This window comes from Pygoscelis adeliae, unplaced genomic scaffold (genome assembly GCF_000699105.1).
Source record: "Pygoscelis adeliae isolate BGI_AS28 unplaced genomic scaffold, ASM69910v1 Scaffold77, whole genome shotgun sequence".
NCBI lineage: Eukaryota > Metazoa > Chordata > Aves > Sphenisciformes > Spheniscidae > Pygoscelis > Pygoscelis adeliae.
The window spans coordinates 6,417,936-6,435,649 of record NW_008825216.1 but is presented as its reverse complement, the minus strand read 5'-3'; the positions used below and the strand labels follow the sequence as shown (position 1 = coordinate 6,435,649).

The 17,714-nt window shown below is 38.1% G+C and overlaps 2 protein-coding genes across 5 annotated transcripts in view; one reads left to right on the top strand and one right to left on the bottom strand.

Annotated features, from left to right (window-relative positions):
- The first annotated feature begins 98 nt into the window (after positions 1-98).
- LOC103921256 (chromosome unknown open reading frame, human C6orf120) lies at positions 99-2,452 on the top strand. 3 transcript variants are annotated; one of them, XM_009329199.1, is made up of 2 exons: positions 99-147; positions 1,616-2,452. In XM_009329199.1, the coding sequence occupies exon 2, from the start codon at positions 1,660-1,662 to the stop codon at positions 2,215-2,217; it is 558 nt and encodes a 185-aa protein (XP_009327474.1). In that variant the 5' UTR covers positions 99-147; positions 1,616-1,659; the 3' UTR covers positions 2,218-2,452. The 3 variants fall into 3 exon arrangements, with proteins under 3 accessions (XP_009327474.1, XP_009327475.1, XP_009327473.1); XM_009329200.1 differs by lacking the exon at positions 99-147 and adding an exon at positions 424-502; XM_009329198.1 differs by lacking the exon at positions 99-147 and adding an exon at positions 853-930.
- A 962-nt stretch (positions 2,453-3,414) lies between these two features.
- PHF10 (PHD finger protein 10) overlaps positions 3,415-17,714 on the bottom strand; it is a 14,988-nt gene continuing 688 nt past the window's right edge. Inside the window, exons 3-12 of one of the 2 annotated variants that reach the window (XM_009329196.1) lie at positions 17,610-17,714; positions 16,729-16,812; positions 16,023-16,156; positions 15,759-15,908; positions 14,798-14,907; positions 13,108-13,261; positions 10,505-10,660; positions 5,607-5,715; positions 5,136-5,324; positions 3,531-3,637 (exon numbers count right to left, since the gene is read on the bottom strand). The exon at positions 17,610-17,714 is cut by the window's right edge and continues 24 nt beyond it. In XM_009329196.1, coding sequence (XP_009327471.1) covers positions 3,552-3,637; positions 5,136-5,324; positions 5,607-5,715; positions 10,505-10,660; positions 13,108-13,261; positions 14,798-14,907; positions 15,759-15,908; positions 16,023-16,156; positions 16,729-16,812; positions 17,610-17,714 — 1,277 coding nt within the window. In that variant the 3' untranslated portion in view covers positions 3,531-3,551. Of the gene's footprint in view, positions 3,638-5,135; positions 5,325-5,606; positions 5,716-10,504; positions 10,661-13,107; positions 13,262-14,797; positions 14,908-15,758; positions 15,909-16,022; positions 16,157-16,728; positions 16,813-17,609 lie in introns of both variants that reach the window. The other variant, XM_009329195.1, reaches the window with a different exon arrangement.

Genomic DNA, 17,714 nt, shown 5'->3' with positions numbered 1-17,714 from the left:
GTTGCCTCCGGGGTCTGTCGCGCCCGCGGGGCGGGCGGGAGTTTGCGGGGGCGGGCAGAGGCGCTCGTGGCTCTGTCCAAGGTCTCCCGGAGTGGCCGCTCCGTCCGAGTGCTGTTCCCGCGCCAGAACGCTTCCGTTTGTCCCTAGGTAACTTCGTCATTTTCTGCTCAGATGTGGGTTTTTTCCTGTTCCTCCGCTCGGAAGTTTCATCACCGCTTCGATTTAAAAGCGGTAGAGGCAGTTCCCCGATGCAGGGAGACAAAAGGCAGAAAACCTTTTTTTTTTTTTTTTTTTTTTCGCTGTTGAGGGGGTTTTGTCAGTCTGGCAGGTTCTGCGAATGCTGTGCTTCCTTCTTTTATGCTGTCTTTGCAGAATCGTGGCCTTGCACAGTATAGAGGCCTCTGGGGCAGAAAACTTGGAACTACAGAAATATTTGTACATTTTTTTCCCTGGATCTGTTTAACTGTAAAACCTGTAAGGTTTAAGTGACGTCCCAGTGGAGGTAATGCAGTTTGTTTTGATGCTAGCAGGGTACAAAACAACTTAGTGGTAGCTTTCATGTTTAAGATAATTGTAGTGTCCTTACGGAAGGAATGGGAGGATGAAAATCTTCATCTGAAACATGTGAGCATGTATACTTGTGGCTTCTATACTTGACTGCGATTTGCATGTCACATTGTCAGCTGTATGCTTTGGAAGCCTTCAGCAAGGTTCAGAGCTTGCTTCTTTGCACACACACAGTTAGTGCAACTGCTCAAAGGGCTGGAGTGCTGCAGGTGCGCTCGGGCCGCCTGGCTGGGAGCGCGCAACAAGGAGGGAAAGGGTATAAGAGCCTTAATCTCGCAGCAGTCCTTTCCGTCCTCCCCTTGCACCGGTAACTTCAGCATTCTGTTTTGTAAGAAGTGCTGTAAAGAGCTGAGCATTTGTATGGTAAGTAAATCTTTAGGAAAGTAAATGCTTTTTTTTTTTCCCCCAGGAAAAGCATACCAAGTTTAGTCCTAGAAACAATCTACACAGCAGAATCATAAATTAATGTATTATCTCACTAGGTAACTTCTTTTTATTTCTAACTGCCTTCCCAGTGTAAGTCAGAATGCATACTGCTTCATGCGTACATCCAGATTTGCACCTTGACTGTCTTCTGAAGTTAAGCTGAGAGGATGGGAGAACAAATAGGATGCCCTAAATACCTGATACAAAGTTAAGCTTCTTCAAGCGTGCAAAAGCCGCCTTCTTTTAACTGTTTTTTTAAACTGAGGCTAAAATCGTTACTGGGTTTCATCTCTTCTGGGTATCTGTCAAATTTGGCATGTATGCAGGTAGAATGAAACTAAAGTCTCTGTGTCAGTTCTGGATGAAAGAACACCCGCTTGATTAATTTCTGTTTAATTTCCTTAAGAAATTCAAGCCATTTTAATCATACGGAGCTCTGAATCTTAGCAGCGGTTTTCGTTACTATTGAGAAAGACGTTAATGAACATACTTAATTGAAGTTGCTTAACTTTGTACGGACTAGAGCAGACTTCTAAAAATTACCAAATTAAAAAAAAAAAAAAATCAGTTCCTTCTAGGAATGGAATATGCTAAAATCTGAATTATGTTTTGTATTCACAAGGTAGCGCACAGGACACAGGAAGAGTCTGAACATAACGTAAGACCATGGCAGCACGCTGGAGAAGAATCCTGATAATATTTGTGGCAGCTCAAGTACTATTTGTGGTAAATACCTTTGAGGAAGAGGATGTACCCGAAGAATGGATTCTTCTTCATGTTGTTCAAGGTCAGATTGGAGCAGGAAACTACAGCTACTTGAGACTGAATCACGAGGGAAAGATAGTACTTCAGATGCGGAGTTTAAAAGGTGATGCGGACTTGTACGTATCTGACATGACGCTTCACCCCAGCTTTGACGAGTATGAGTTACAGTCCGTAACTTGTGGCCAAGATGTTGTCCACGTACCCGCACACTTCCGCCGCCCGGTGGGAATAGGGATTTACGGTCATCCCTCTCACCTGGAGAGCGAGTTCGAAATGAAAGTCTACTACGATCGAACAGTTGTACAGTATCCGTTTGGCGAGGCTTCTTACAACCCCGAGGAGATGGAGGCAAACCAGAAATACTCGCAGTCCACAGAAGATGAATCTCAGGATGAGGAATCTGTTTTCTGGACTATACTTATTGGAATCTTGAAATTAATACTTGAAATTCTTTTTTAAATTGATACACACTGGACTAAATCACACTTCAGCCTGTGAAATTGAACATGAACGACTTGCTGTAATATTTAATACTCTTTGTAATGTTTCCTGAAGAGGTATTCAGGTTACTTTTCCTAAACCAGAAAGGAAGTGGGGGAAAAAGCCATATTTAATTTTATATTGTCAATCCTCCCCGTATGTAAAATGAGCAGCAAGCACAGTATTTGCAGTGTTCTTCAGAGATCAGGGTTTAAAAATGGATGTACAGTTGGGATCTCATTAAACTCACTTTAAACAGGTGCTTAGGAAAATCAATTCAGTATTTTCTATCGGTGTTTTATAAAGAAAAGTAAAATAAACTGCTGCACTTCAGTGCCCCCTCTCAATTTAGAGCATATTCAAAAAGAAAATCTACTCCTTTTCTGAGCAAGTATCTCCAGTAAAACCAATCAGCAATGGCTTTCGAGTGTATTCAAGTTGAGGAGCCGAGGGTGAAGGAAGGAAAAACCAGTCAATCACCTAAGGGGAGAGATGATCTATATTTTGACTGCTTGTGCTCTACATCAAGTCAGCCATCTGTCAAGCAGAGGTCTGTCCAGTCACTCATCACCTCTGCACATCCATGACCTGAATCGAGTGCATGTTACTTCTTCACTATTACTGCAGGGAGAGTAAGCCTTCAGCTGTTGTTACTTGTCAATACGACATTTTCATTCCTCGTTAAAAGCAGCGCAGCATATAGTATCTTGAACCTGAGAGGCGTATTTACACCTCCCTTTATAGCTTTTTGTGATTGATTTTTTTTTTTTTAGTACACCTTTATGAATAAGTCACTAGCTTGCAAAGAAAATTTCTGCTGAAAAGAATTTGCGGTACATTGTAAGAAGGTCAGGTCATGCCCACTTTTCTGTGAAAGTTAGTTTTTCCAGGAGTATTTTTTGCTTTGGTTGAGTCTTTCAAAATAACCAGTTGCTATGCAAATAGTGTATATTTAAATTGCTCTGTAACTTTCTTTTCACAGAGCTTACTGATGAGTGCGCTGAAATAAACAAGTACGTTACTATAATTTTATACAAATGGTGCATGTACAATTTAAACTTCATTACTGAAAGCCTTCTCAAATTTTTAAGTGGGAATTTGGCTTGTCTATCTCTATCTAGACATCTGACAGGACGTGATTAGTCACTTGTATCACAAAAAAAAAATCATTATATAGCCAAAATTTAAAGTTTATTTGGTAAAAAGAAAAAAAAAAGTGGTATTGTTCCTCTTAAGAGTGGTTGGTTAAATAGCACCAAAGTGTCACTTTAATTTGTGCAGTTAAGTTTTGGACAGCAAGTTTTTGGGGGTTTTTAGCCCTCCTTGCTGTTTTTTCCCCTTCTTCCTCCTCTTCTGGGTACGGGAGGGTCTTTCTGACAACAATCACAAATCCAGCGACCTAAGAAAAGAAAGTTATCAATTATTGGGAAACTACTTTTGTTACTCACTCATCTAGTTACACACCTTTCACCATTCTAATAGGTGCTCATCTATTTGCAGTACTTCCTTTAATATAAACAACCAATGCTTTTCTTTAAAATGCAAGCATCTTTTCTAAAAGGTATAGAAAGCAGCATATAAAATTCACCTTCCGTTGCGGTCTCATGACACGTAACAGCTGGCTGCGCTAATCTTCATGGCCCTCAAGAAGTGCCAGCAGTGCTAAGGAGGTGGTTGTTAGGAAAGAACTTGACGAACTATGTTTGAGTGGGCGAGTTACATTTTCACGTGAGCGACCGCAGTTTGAGGTTACGGGCAGTTACTCAGAGCAGAGATTAGTGGCAGTTGGGGCATGTTGCTCTTCTGCCACAGGTACGGGGTCCCATTCCCCAGACCAGTGTTAGTTATTCCAGTGCAGTCAGGCGGCAGCAGATTAAGCTGCTGGCAGGGGTTCGTCACCAGACCTCGTACTAAAACTCATTTACTGAGGGAACAATAAAGGGTTGAGCGAAGCGCAGAAGCGTTTAACTGTTTATACTACAACAGCTGCAATCGTAAAGGCCGCTTTGGTAATTTTATAGTTTTGAGACATATGATCTATTTTGTTTAGATTCTGTCCTTAGGTCAGCCTGAAACTTAAATCAGCCACAGAACCTGTACTGAAGTGACAGCTAGCGCCAGTGCTTCCCAAAATGGTAGTGTGCAGTATATTTGAAGTACTGTAGTTACAGGGAATACTGTCACTGCAGAACTTGCAGCCACTGAATCCTTACTCATGAACTAACTTACCATGGATTTAGCACTACATGAAAAGCAGCAGTGCTACCAGTTACTTGTGTGTCTGGAGGTTGCTTTACACTGCCTTGCGCTGGCCAGGTGATATGAGTGACCAGGTCATTTAAAGGTACAGGCTGCCTGACATCTAGGTACTTCACTTCCAGCATTGATGTTTAAGAAAAAAATGGGGAGGAAGGAGTTTAAAAAGGCGTTTACAAATATTAAATTGAGCGTACTTTTTAATATAGAACCTGAAATAATAGCACAAACACTTTATTAATGTGAAAGCTATACTCCAGCAATATGCAGCAATACAGCCTCTTTACAGGCTTCTTTCATGAAAAGAGGTAATTATTCTCAGTATTCTGTGGATATGGAAAAAGAAACCAACCAACCACCTAGTTCTGAGCGAGTCTGTTCAGATTCTGTTGTAAAAGCCAATTATGTTTCCTATACAGGAATTGCCAGGTTAAACTGTGCACAACCAAATATACAGAAATAAAGCTTATTAAAAAAATTGGGTCCTACAGTCTCAATGCTTTCCTACAGTATTGCTTACTCCTACCCTTCACACTTGCTTTCAACTATTACTTCAAAAGCAATGCATATATTGATTCTGACAGAGAAAGCCCAGGACTCAGAGGAGGTGAGAAGGGAACAATTAACTCTTACTTTATTACCTGAAGGGATAGCATCAAGCCCCACACAAAAAGTGTGATAACCACGGTCACATACGTCACAGAACATCATTTCTTCTTCATGGTGAGGCTGCCCGCATATAATGCATGTTTTACACTCCATACATTGCCAAGGGTAAGTCTTAATCATAGCAACAAGCTCCGGAGTCATATCAAGGCAAGAAGGGTGGCCTAGATTAAAACCAATATTATTACTCTTACGTCTGAAATGAAATTTAAAATTAGTTAGGCTGTTTGCTTTTACAGAGGCTGAAGCTTAGCTCACCTCCTGGTGAGATCCCACAGTGCACTGAATATGCTAGTACACCTAACATTAAGCAGAGATGGAGTCTTAACGAAGGACAGAAAAGGCAACTCAACCGTTGGTACGCAAGCGTAGTACACCAGGTATTTCCACAAAAAGATGTCAAACACACTCCCTCAGGAATCCGCTTAGTGTATGCAGATACTCACCACTGTTGTCACACTGGGAGCAATGTATAAGAGCTTCAGCTTTTCCTTTCTTGTTGGACTCCTTACCCTTCAGACAAATTCCACATATAGCATTTGGAATGACCTTTGGCTGGAAGGGTAGAAGAGGGCTATAAATTCATTCCAGAAGAATTTACAGGTTTAAAAGGAAATGTCACGTATCTCCTTAACTCTTAAAATTAATGAGCTACCTGTTATGATGTGTGAACCTTAAAACACATGACAATAACTGACAAGCAGCGGCACTGAAAAAAAATCGTAGATTAACTACGTAAAATTTTGCATTTGGCACACATGGCGAGTTATATGTAAACCAAATTGGAGCAAAAGCATGTACTCGCTTCTTCCTGTGAATTCCTCAGCTAACATTCCCCTCAATGTTAAATTAAATGTGACATGGCATTAAAAATGTCGGTATTTTTTTCCAATATAGAATACTTCTTTATGAATCGCCATGCAGATTTCCTGTTTATGGAAGAAATGAAATACAGTTTTCCATGAGCATGACATTGAATACAGAAAATTAATTACAAAAGCAATAAACCTGATTTTTGTATCTTTAGTTTCAAAATGTCTGGTTAGCTACGCTGTACACGGCTGTCTGTTCTACCATTCTTTCTCGTATCCAGTCGATATTCGCTGTAAGAAATACACACCCTTGCATTTAACTGCAGTCTTACGTTCATCACCTTTCTAAGTGATCACCTGGAGTGTATTTGGGTCCATGAGATCCATTTAAAAGGCAAGAGAGAAACAGCAGGCTGTTACAACAGGTAACATTTGTGTGCGCATTCTGTGCCCCAACCCAAGAGGTACACCAACAGAGCTTTACCCCGATGAGAACCAAGGAAGGAGTAAGGCGTTACGGATCTCAGAAACATTTCAGTAGTTACACTGATGAGCTTTGACCTCTGCGTAATGAGATGAGTGAGAAACGCGGTTTAAAATCAACATTGTACTCACTGATGTTAAATCGACTAGTGCCAGAGTTTTAAAAAAAAATAACGGTGCTGCAAAGATGCAGCTAGTAGAGGGAGTTCAAGGCATATCCTGTTTTCTAAGGAACTGAACGGCTTGTCAGTAAGCAAGAAGCGTCCCAGTCAACTACCAACCACGTGGGGAGAAGCATGAATTTTAAAATAAATAAAAGTGAAAACAGAACTAGATACATACATATATATATATATATATATAAAAAAAAATAACCGACATCTCTTCCAGTACAACTTCTCTTTAAGTCTGTCTATTTCCCCAGACGGTTTTTTCTAGCACCTAGCAAGATAACTAATATCTTGACTTGTTTTTAAGTAGTCAGGACGCATTGCTTTAAGTTTTCTGAAATTTTCAATCTGCTTTTTAAGTTAAAACATGGCTACAGTCTGCTTCAAACTGTCTGGTCTGAAGAGTTTTATTTAAGAAAACAACACTGTACCAGATGTTTATAGGCAACTTCCTTCAAAAGATGACAGAGGCGTTCATACAGACTTTTTTTTTTGCTTATTTATTTTAAAAAAGCAGAGTCAACCTGTTTTATACATAAATATAATAAAACAATAAAAGAAGTCTAACATTCACAAACGTCTCTACAAAATAATAAATATAATGGGAGCAAAACCACACACAAACTCTTTTACTGTCAACTATTCTATGTGTCCTACATGTATACCTTTATACCCTGCTCCTCCCAACAAAAGTGGCACATGCTTAAACCTCGTCAGTGTTGCAGCATTTACCCTTCCGTTGTTTAGGCTACATTCTAATTTTTTTTTTATTGTGTCTTTGTCTATTTCTACATAAACCAAGCCTTTCTAGAATAGCAAGTGCACTTTTCTAATCAGACTTCTAGTTCGTTACGGATTTGTGTTTTACTGCCTTTAACGTACAGCAGCATACTCCCTTGTACTCCAGCAAAACTAAAGTGAGCTGCTTTTCGGTCACTGTACCTGCGTTAGGGTATGTGCAGTTAACACTCTGATACACATAATTCTAAAGTCAGATGCTGATATAGATGCATTTATTAACAATGCTTCCATCTATTCTTACTTCACTAAATTGTGTTTATTAGAAATTGTGCATGTTTGGGGGGGTGAGAGTCACAGCCTATTAATAATAAAATTCCAACAGTATGGAAGTATTTTTACAAAAATGGAAAAAAAAAAAACAAAGCAAGACTATTCACATTTGAAATCAGTTCAAGTTCTACCACCACAAATGCCTTTTAGAAACACTATGAAAAAAGTCTATCAAATCCAAATGGGAAGTCTCAATATCCCATCTGATTAGATTAAATTTTGCTTTCTACATCCTCATCTTATTGGGATGACGAAGGGAGAGAAAACGAATGCAGGGTCAATATGATGACTGTCTGCTCTCTAAGTTTTCATTTCCATGCTGCTGTGCTGCAGCTCTCAAAGTAGGCATTCCAACTACACCATTTTTATAAGGTCCTATTCTGAATACAAAGTGTTCCATTTTCATATATAGTGACCTGAAACAGAAGTGTTGTAAAATATAGTTTCTCAATACATTTCAGTTTTATGTGCAAAAAATCTCCTGTACTTTTAACAGTACCCTGTGTGTGCAATTGTAGTAGCCAGTCCTGCAGCAACAAAGACTCGCTACTTGTAACATGACAAAATGTAAAACACACGCTAACCGTTCTTTGTTAAAGAACTGACAATAAAAATGGCTCCATATAAAATACATTATTTCTTTTACTCAAAAATAACTCAGCGGAAATGTGTGAATCCTGTAATACTCATCATGTGGCTATAACTATACATTTGCATGTTGATGCCATAGCAATTATCCTTCAATTTTAACTACATGTAACCAAAAGATTACTGTCCTACAAAAATAGTCAAATATTAGAGAACAATACAGAACAAAAGTATTACAAAGATTTAGAATTCACAGGGACAACATTTTAGATCAGTTAAGCCTTCAGCTCAAAGTGCCTTAACATTTAGGCACATACGGTGTATCATTATCTGGTGTTTTTATAGACTAACAAACGAGAATCTTTCTGTCTTACCAGTTAAAACAGCTCATGTAGTTGGGTTTACTGAAAGCGCTTAAACGTTCCCACAAACAAGAAAGCCAATCCTCTCACCCTCCCAACACAACATCACCACTTTTGACTTGTCCACAGCCTGATGGCTGATGCAGGCAGGGTACGCTGACATTGCAAAGATGTGGCACTGTAAGTTTACGGTAATACCTTGTTACTTTTGACCCAGAAAGTAATTGCTACGGGAATCCATTTTCAAAGTGCAATGCTGTAGGCTACCATTATTCTTCTACAGTTAGAAGTTCCGAACTTCGCAAGAAGTTCTGCTCCATCAGCCCTCTCTCTGTGCATTCGTAAGACCGTTAAATAGATTGGGCTAATCAACCACTCCGGCATCTCACAGCTAAGCGAAACTTCTGTAAACCAGTGGCACACAATCTCTAATGTCAAGTTAAACAAAGCTAAAAAAAAAAATTTCAAGCTCCATCTTTGGATTTCGTGTTTATGGGAATACTGGTATGCATTCTGCGTCTACAACAATTCGCAACGTTACATATAAAAAAATATACATATGGTACCACAGTCTAAATCTCCATAGTTTGCATATTTCTTAGTAAGTTCCTGAAAAGAGAAAACGCAGCTGGAGCTTGCTATCTGTTACGAACTTGTACAGATACTGCATGTAGAGAAAATTTATCAAAGCTGTTCAATTCTTGCTGGAAATTAGCTTCTTAACGTAAGTTAAAGTTTATTTACTGTTAACTTGGTAAATACAGACAGTAAAAATTTATGAATATAAAATGCAAGCCATCAACAGCTCACTTTTGCTGAGACAGTTTCTCAATATGTACGATCTTGTCACTGACGACAATGTTCCTTTTCCATAACCTCTCTTAACAAGCATTCCCCGTTGCTAAATACTAAACCCTACCTTAACGTAGTGTTCTCCCTCTTTATGGGTCTATTCCTGCTCCCACGTAAGTCAATGGAAAATTCTCATTCCTTTCAGTGGAACAGGACTAGGCAATAATGTGCTTTAAAAGTGTTACATTATATTCAGACCCTCTCTTAGTATGCAGAATAACAACAACACATAAATAATGCATGTCAATCCCCATTTCTTCTGGAAAGCATTTTTATCTTATTTTTATCTTAATTTTTGAAATTACTATAGAGTAATACTGATGATTTGGGTCTTAGGTTTGGCAATCACTGCTTGCCAGCTGAAATGTCTTAACATCCTCACCAAGTTTTCAGCTTGGATAAAAGCATATTGCCCGCAAACGTTTCTACATAGTATGAACTACATAAAAAGCTGTTTCCCATATACTGTTAAAGTGGTTACATAGTGTTGCCTATACAACTGTAGTAAGCTTCTTGCCTTCCATCCTATACATCGTAACATCTCAGGATGAAAGACTGTATTTAAAATGAACGTCGTAACAATATGTTCAGCCACATAGCTGCACTTTACAGCACTGATCTCTTGGTATGCTGCCATACTAAATAGTAGAAAAAAAAAATGGATACTGAATGCTAGTTTTGAACTGGCAAGTAATTCTGACTGCTCTGTTAAGGCAGACAGAAAGATGGAGAGTTCCAATGATAAATCCACAATGGATTTTTCTGATGTTGCTGCCTGGGAATCTGAGAAGTTAACAGAAACAGAGGCCACTGTATAGCGAGGGTAAAGGAAAGCCCCACATGAAATAAAAGCAATAAGGAAGTAAGGAAGCAAACAGATGGAGCACACAACAGGAGAGCAGCTAGTGAAGTACAGCGAGCAGAAGTTCCATATTATTGAAAAAACAAATATTTCGGGGAGAGGCTGGTCAGTAAAGAAGTTCAGTCAGGGGCTTTTTTCTTCTACCTTGTACCCAGGAACTGATTTGGATAATACAGAACGTTTGGAACCATCTTTTCTTGGAGTAGCACTTTTGTCTCTTGTTTTTTGTCTTCCCTGAAAAGAATCCTCCTGGTTGTCTGTGGCGCAATCACCTTCAGATACATTGCCAGACGAATTGTCCTATAATAAAAATACCATAGCTATATTTTTTATTTTTTGGATAGACAGACAAGTCTTTCCTATGCCCCTTAGAGCCAGCTAAGGTAAGAGAAGGATACATCTTTCCTTCTGCAAAAGCATGGGGTGCATCACAATCTAGAACACCTTTGCTCATAACCTTCATTACCTATTATTTCTCATGCTAAGAGACTAGCATCAGCAATAGCAGTCATGTTTTCCAGGTTGGTTTTGATACCAGAGCGGGGAGCACAACAGTGTAATTCTTTGAACCGTTTTCCTTTAGAAGTCAGCAAGAAATCCACTATATGCAAGATGTTGTTTACAAAGTAAAGGGCCAGCAAAAAATTAAAGGTGCCCTTGCCATGCATTTGAAGTGTACTACCAAATAGCACTGCCTTGAATTAAACATGTGAAGGTTTTTTCTGCCACCCTCATCTACTATTTTCACCAGGAGCAATCTAAATATTTCATTTGGATTGCAGCAGCAGAATGCCATCAAAGGCAAAACACATTTCAATATTTAACACAGAACCAAACAACAGAATTTATGCTGCAGTTAAAGCTTTTTTTTTTTTTTGAGGAATGAGGAGGCAAGAAAGAGGGGAAGAGGTTCAAAGAGGGTGAGAGGTCAGTGTAAGCACAATTAAGAGCAGCAGCACAAGATTTTTCTCAGAAAAGTGTTAATATAGGCCTCCAAAAAGCTCCAGAAGAAAGCAATACCATTAATCACATTTATTACAATAAAAACCAAAAGGCCAAATAACAGTGGTGCCCTACAGTAAAAGGCACTCTGTACAAACGTAATAGTAATCAGCCTATGCCCCAGAGCCTACAATCAAAACAGACAAAACAGACACAGTGCAAAGGGAGGAGTATAACACAAAAGCAAAGCAAACCACGTGGCAACAAAAAATGGTATGTGTCACCGTTATTTTAGGGGAAGGGTTATTTAGGACAGGCCCATTAAAACACTACAGAACAGGAAAATTGCTACCTGACTCCAGCAACGGGGAGGGTGAAAAAGGAAAAAGCATAAAGCATTATTGTAGGACTCACCAGGGAGATCTGATGAATAGTAGGTAGCCCAAAACTCGGGAAGAGGCCTGACAACTGCCCACCCTAGCGTTCAACAGACAGTTTTTTCCGAACAGTATGCCCCAATGACTAGCAAAGAACCCCTGCTCCCATAGCCAAACCCACTTCACAGGAATCTCATTTTAAGTTTTCCCTACGCTTTTCCAACACAAGGACATTTTCCCTTCTGCATTCTGTCACCAAAAAGACTTCTGAACTTCTGTGAAAGGATAGTCTGCTCGGTCCAGTTACTTTTCTTTACCGTTAAGGGGAATGGAAGTCAGTGGAAAAGGGAACTGGGAAGAAATGGTTAAAGACCAACTGTAAAAAAGCTGGAGTGTGATTAAACCAAAATTTTGAGTTGACATTTAGCACGCTAAGTTTATAGGATTTCTTTTTCTCCAAAAAAATGCAAGCAGAAAGGGTGTATTAACAGCCATCTCTCCCTTGTTATCCTACAAGCTGACCCTTTCCTTTCTTCTTCAGTTATGAGTAGCTTATGAATATTCAAACAAAATAAATGTTTATATGGCAAAATTTAGCATTATATATACCCACCATCTGACATGTTCGTCAATTGAACTAGAAACTGTTAAATGCACCTGTGATGTTACATTCTGTTTCTCTTAAAATTAGGGTTAAACTTCTGGAAAGCGGTTGTCACCAACACACTACCTACACCCGTATACCAATGGTTCAGTTGTACTCAGGCAGCTCATCTGAAGCTCAGCTGCTCTTGAACACTTAAAACACTATCAAGGTAGGCATGTGAAAGTTTCCCTTAACTTCTAGTAACAGTTAATTTTGCATTTGTGTAAATAGAGAGAACATAAACATCTTTTTAAAGATGTATTGTAAAGCAAAAAAACAGTGCTTTTTACTTTATTCCAACTTAAAGAGAAGGTAACTGTTTCCGTATTGAATACTCCCTGTTTCTACGTCACAAGAAGGAAAAGTTCTCAGGCCATCAATACCTTTGCTTCAGTGACAGATTCTGTGGGACTTAAACAGCAAAATATGCCATGATCTGAACTACAGTGTTCATTCCCCTCAGAAACGCTAGCAACTTCCCCTTGGGGAAGGGGGCATAATGAAGAGCTGCGGCTGGGAAGATTCTTCAAGATTTCTTTAAGAAGAAGGAAGAAAGGGCCTGGAATTTCAAGTATTTGTTTGATTTACTTTAAAAATGGATCAAAACAGAAAGCTGGAGAGCAATGTTATAAAATAAAGAGAAGTACTAAAAAAGGGAGTACACTTTTAGTTTATGACTCTCCTCCATTTTGCAAATGTTGAAGATTCTACTAAGAAACTCGTGAAACTAACAAAAGTGAAAGGAAAGGATTTTTTTGTTGAATACTTTCAATTTGTCTCACCGAATTGCCTTTGGGTTTCCGTTTTTCATCACCTCGCCCTTCCTCTGCATCATCTGAATCCCCATCGCTGTCTAACGCAGGCAGCTCTGGATCCAAAGGAGGTTCATAAAGAGCTGTGTTTAATGGCAAGTAACGAAGTTCATCTGGAGAGTATCTAAAGTTAATAAATAAATAAATGAATTAATTCACGTGTACTTTATGCATAAATATTAAGTCACACAGCATACAAGGACTTCAATGAGAAAGAGTAAGAAAAGCTCCCTTTTTTCAGAAAGGCACATAAAAACATGCAGTTCTGAAAACATCAGAAACACGCTAATTTCTCCTCCCAAATGTGATACCATCTAGTACTTGTCTTCTTTGTATAGCAGATATTTGTGGAACACAGGAATGCACGTTTGCACTGTTCCAAACCTACAAAATCATAAGAGGCCATGGAACCCCTAGAAATTTTTCGCCAATGCACATTACTATGCCCAACAGACTATACACTTTGTTTATAAATGCACACGTGCACAACAATTCTAACTCGGGGCGCACAAACAGTTAGGGTCCAAAGCAAAGTCAAGAATACAGCTATATGCCTGAGTTCCTTGATTATCGAAGGAGAACAAAAATACATATAAAATATAATTTCAGAAGAATGCGAAGACCTAATCACATTGCTTATAGTCAGATACAGCTTAACATGTGTAATCCGCTTTTTTTTTTTAACCTTAAATACTAAGAAAAAAGTGAAAGTCCTCTTACTATTAAGGACAAGCATTGTAAGGAGTAGGATATTATTTTCATGCATATTTTGAAAGGTTGTGTCCTTCATTAAGAAGGATAAGCAGTTTCACTTGCAGCTTATAAGTGCAAAATAAACAAGATATCTAGTATTTTTAATTCAATTAATTTAATAAAATTGAAGTCCTTCAGGAATGTCCTGTAACATGCAGATTTGGGGTGGACTGTATGCACAGATGCTGGAACGAGCAAGGTAAGGCATCTGCAGAGAAAGAGCTTCTCTAAAGAAAATGGTGCACGTGTAGGATGAATACCATCTCTGTTGTACAGATGGTAAGACTTAGGCAACAATTTTCAAATCGGTATGTATTTGTCAAATGGGAGCATGACACTGGTAAAGTCTTAAATTTGAGTAGACAGTCAAGTACAAATTTTTCATGAAATATAAAGATCCAACTAGCAATACCTTTCTCTCTCACTTACAAATCCAGCATTAAACTTAGCCCACAAGACCAATCAAAAAAAATTTTAATTAAAAACTTTCTAAAAACTTAAAAAAGGACAGTAAGACTGTCACACGGAAAACAGGTGATCACAAGCCAGCATTGTAACAGTTAGATATAGCAACATTAATCTTAGCACATGTGCAGAGGCAGATGATAAGTAAACACATGAGGGTGGGAGGAGTGAAATCAATGTCTCCTTTTACCACAGCAAATATCTGAGCAGGCCAAATCTCAGGCACCGCCATACATCAGCAGAGACAGTACTCTTGCAGCCAGTACTGTTTCGTTGACAAAAGCTGACCGTCACACTATGCATCTATTAGACTAGCATGTGTCTCAAGCATAAAATTAATGCAAAACCTTACAGTAAATACACTGAAATGTTTTCCATCTGCTAGACATAGAGCAAATACATCAGTGCAACAGAATCAGCCGTTAGGATGCTTTTAAAATACCTTTTGTAGTACTCCTGGAACTGGCCGGGTATGAGAGCCACTGGATAAGGACTAACCTTTGTTCTCTCTGTAGGTAAGATTTTGTATTTTCCTTGAGGCACCTGGATAATCTGTATTGTTTAACACAAAACAATGATGTTTTTGTTTCACATACAAACTTTTGAGCCTTCCTCACCATCCACCCCCCCCAATATGAATATATGGAAAGGAGAAGCTTACACAGAAGCCTTCTTTCCCTTAGAAAGAAATAAAACTAATTATCCACTTGTCTTGTCTCTAACATGGGCCAATACCAGAAAAATGTAAACTTTCCATAATAGACCGCCATGTAATAATTTGCATAGAGAAAATTTTTGCTTTACTGTCTTTACACAAGCAGAACAGTCCTGCTTCAAAATGCCAGCTATTTTTTAATTATTTTTTTTTAAATCAGGCACAGAAGCATGAAGTATATCTAATACAAAAATAATACATGACACCTAACAAAAACAAGGGCATAACATTGACAGGCAGCATTCTTTTAAAGGATGAATACTTTACTTTTTTACTCCAGGTATTGTTCAGGCAAAGTTTTGGAGGTGTTCCAAAAAAGAATTAGCCATTTATATGAATAGATACAATAGCAACAGAAGCTTCTTAGTAACCTAAACATCTCTCTCAGTTTTATCCTACTACCAGCAGATTAAAGACACGACAACAAAGTAACACTGAATTTTTTTAAAGCTTCCTGAGACAAATATTTTCAAGTTAAAAAAAAAGTTTTCACATTAAAATATTTGAGATTATTATTTTTAGCAGTATTACCCATTTAACAGCAAAACTGTTTAAGTCCCTACATGACTGAAACAAGACTAATCAAAACCCTTGATAACAAAATAGTTAAAATGGTACCAAACCCAACTTTACTAAAACAAGCAAGGAGCTACCTATTGACACTGGTAAGAAATTTAAATCTGCCTACATGCGTCTGTAAATCAAAATAGGCTCTTCTTTCTTCCATCCGCTCTCGGTTTAAGTTGCTGTTGAATTCTGCAGCTTTCTTGGCAGCTTTTTTAATATATTCCGGAACTTTACTGGCTTCTACTTTCTGTGTGTTCTGCTGCTGCATTTGCTAGAACAAAAACAATTTTATTAATTCACATACATTTCACTGTCAGTTTGAGAACAGCCTTTTCTTACACTACGCGCGTTACAGATCTGGTTCACTTATATGCTAGTTACTTACAGAGTACTCCTTATAATGATCTGTTATTCGCTGACGTTCTTTCTCTTGCAGTATAACAGAATACTCAGCATGTTTGGCAGGGTATTCTTTAATCATAAGATCAATTACTTCATCACTACGCAAAGCTGTTAGACCTAAAATAGATAAAAGCAATAATGATGCTATCTGGCAAAACTAACTGTAGGTTATTTATATCCCACAAAGATCAACTCAAGTTTTTGAGCAGCTATAGACATCAATCTGCTGTGCACAATGCTTCTCTCTCTCTCTCAAGTAGGAGTGAACTTGTGCTGTTTAGCTTTCAAGGCTGATTAGGAGTTTGCTTCTACCCAAGGAGGCAAGGCTCATTTCTTTTCTTTCTTACAGCTACAGACCCCTTCACACTGACTCATCATTGACTGATGTACTTTTTAATTTGAAAAATTACGGTGTTCTTTTTTCTAGAAGGAGAAAAAGGTTCTAAAAATTAATTTACAACATAGAACGGATTTTGCTAAGTAATGAGACTAGAGCCAAAATTTATTTTTTTATAATAAATCTGGAATGCTGATACCTCATGGCCAATTTACACGAATAAACCAGTTTTCACTTCAGAATTTACATTTTCAGTTGAGTGATTCAATTCTTCTCTACCCAACTGAATCACATTTTCAGTGTGTCGTATTTTTAATGCTGTAACAAGGAATCTAACAATTTGTTTTCTTACCTAGTGTGCACTGAGTCTCTGTGATAACATTTAGTTCTCTGAGGTAGAGTTTCTCCTTGTGAGATAGATCTCGTCTTTCTAAATCTCCAAAGAAACCAAAAAACAGCAATAAAAATGTGCGCAGTTACTCAAACTCCCCCATAAACAGTGTCAAAGTACTTTGACAATTTTATTTCCAGGCAATGAGAGTCTGTATTATACTACTATTCCTACAAACATGATAATTTTATAAATTAATTTTAAATTTAATACACACTGTAGGGACACGGTCATTTTTTCCGAGTACCCTGCCTGTAGTTCTGATTTACAGAAATACTGAAGAAACCTGACATATGAGCTCGGATGCAGAAAACAACTATCAAGCACTGAAGGTACTTTTTTTTTTTTCTTTTAATATACCTTTTAAAAATAAATTCCATGACAGAAGAACCAGATTTGACAATTCTGAATAATGAAGGCTCAAATCCTAGAACTTCCCCAATTCATTTTAAAAAATTATTCCACAGTGTAGAAATGTTGTCACAATTCAGGAAACAGAATATAGAGATATAGCTGTATAGTAAGAAATCACCAATAAAATACCTAAAAATAAAATTGAGGGCAGTTTTCAAAAAGTACTTGCTGATCTAACCCCCAAATCAGACTCGTTTACAGATTTTCAGTGGCAATACCAAAAAGTCTTAAATTACTTTGAAAACCATAGGATACATGTTCAATATGCCAGTAACAAAAAAAAAAAGTACAACATACATAATTCAGATTTGCTTTTGCCAGGGTCTTTTTTTAACCAGTTGGCTCATGCTACAGTCAGAGAGACACAGATTACATCCAGACTGTAGGAAGACCAAGATTATTACAAGAAAAACTTTAAAAATAAATACCTGGATATTTTCTTTTAAAGGAAGTCACACCCAAATATTCACTGACTTGCTCCTGAAGCATATAGTATTCTCCTGTTTCATCTGGTGGCCACTTGTATTCTATCA

Bases quoted from the DNA above. Each gene is read 5' to 3' on its own strand.
- LOC103921256 (XM_009329199.1), top strand. From the start codon at position 1,660: ATGGCAGCACGCTGGAGAAGAATCCTGATAATATTTGTGGCAGCTCAA.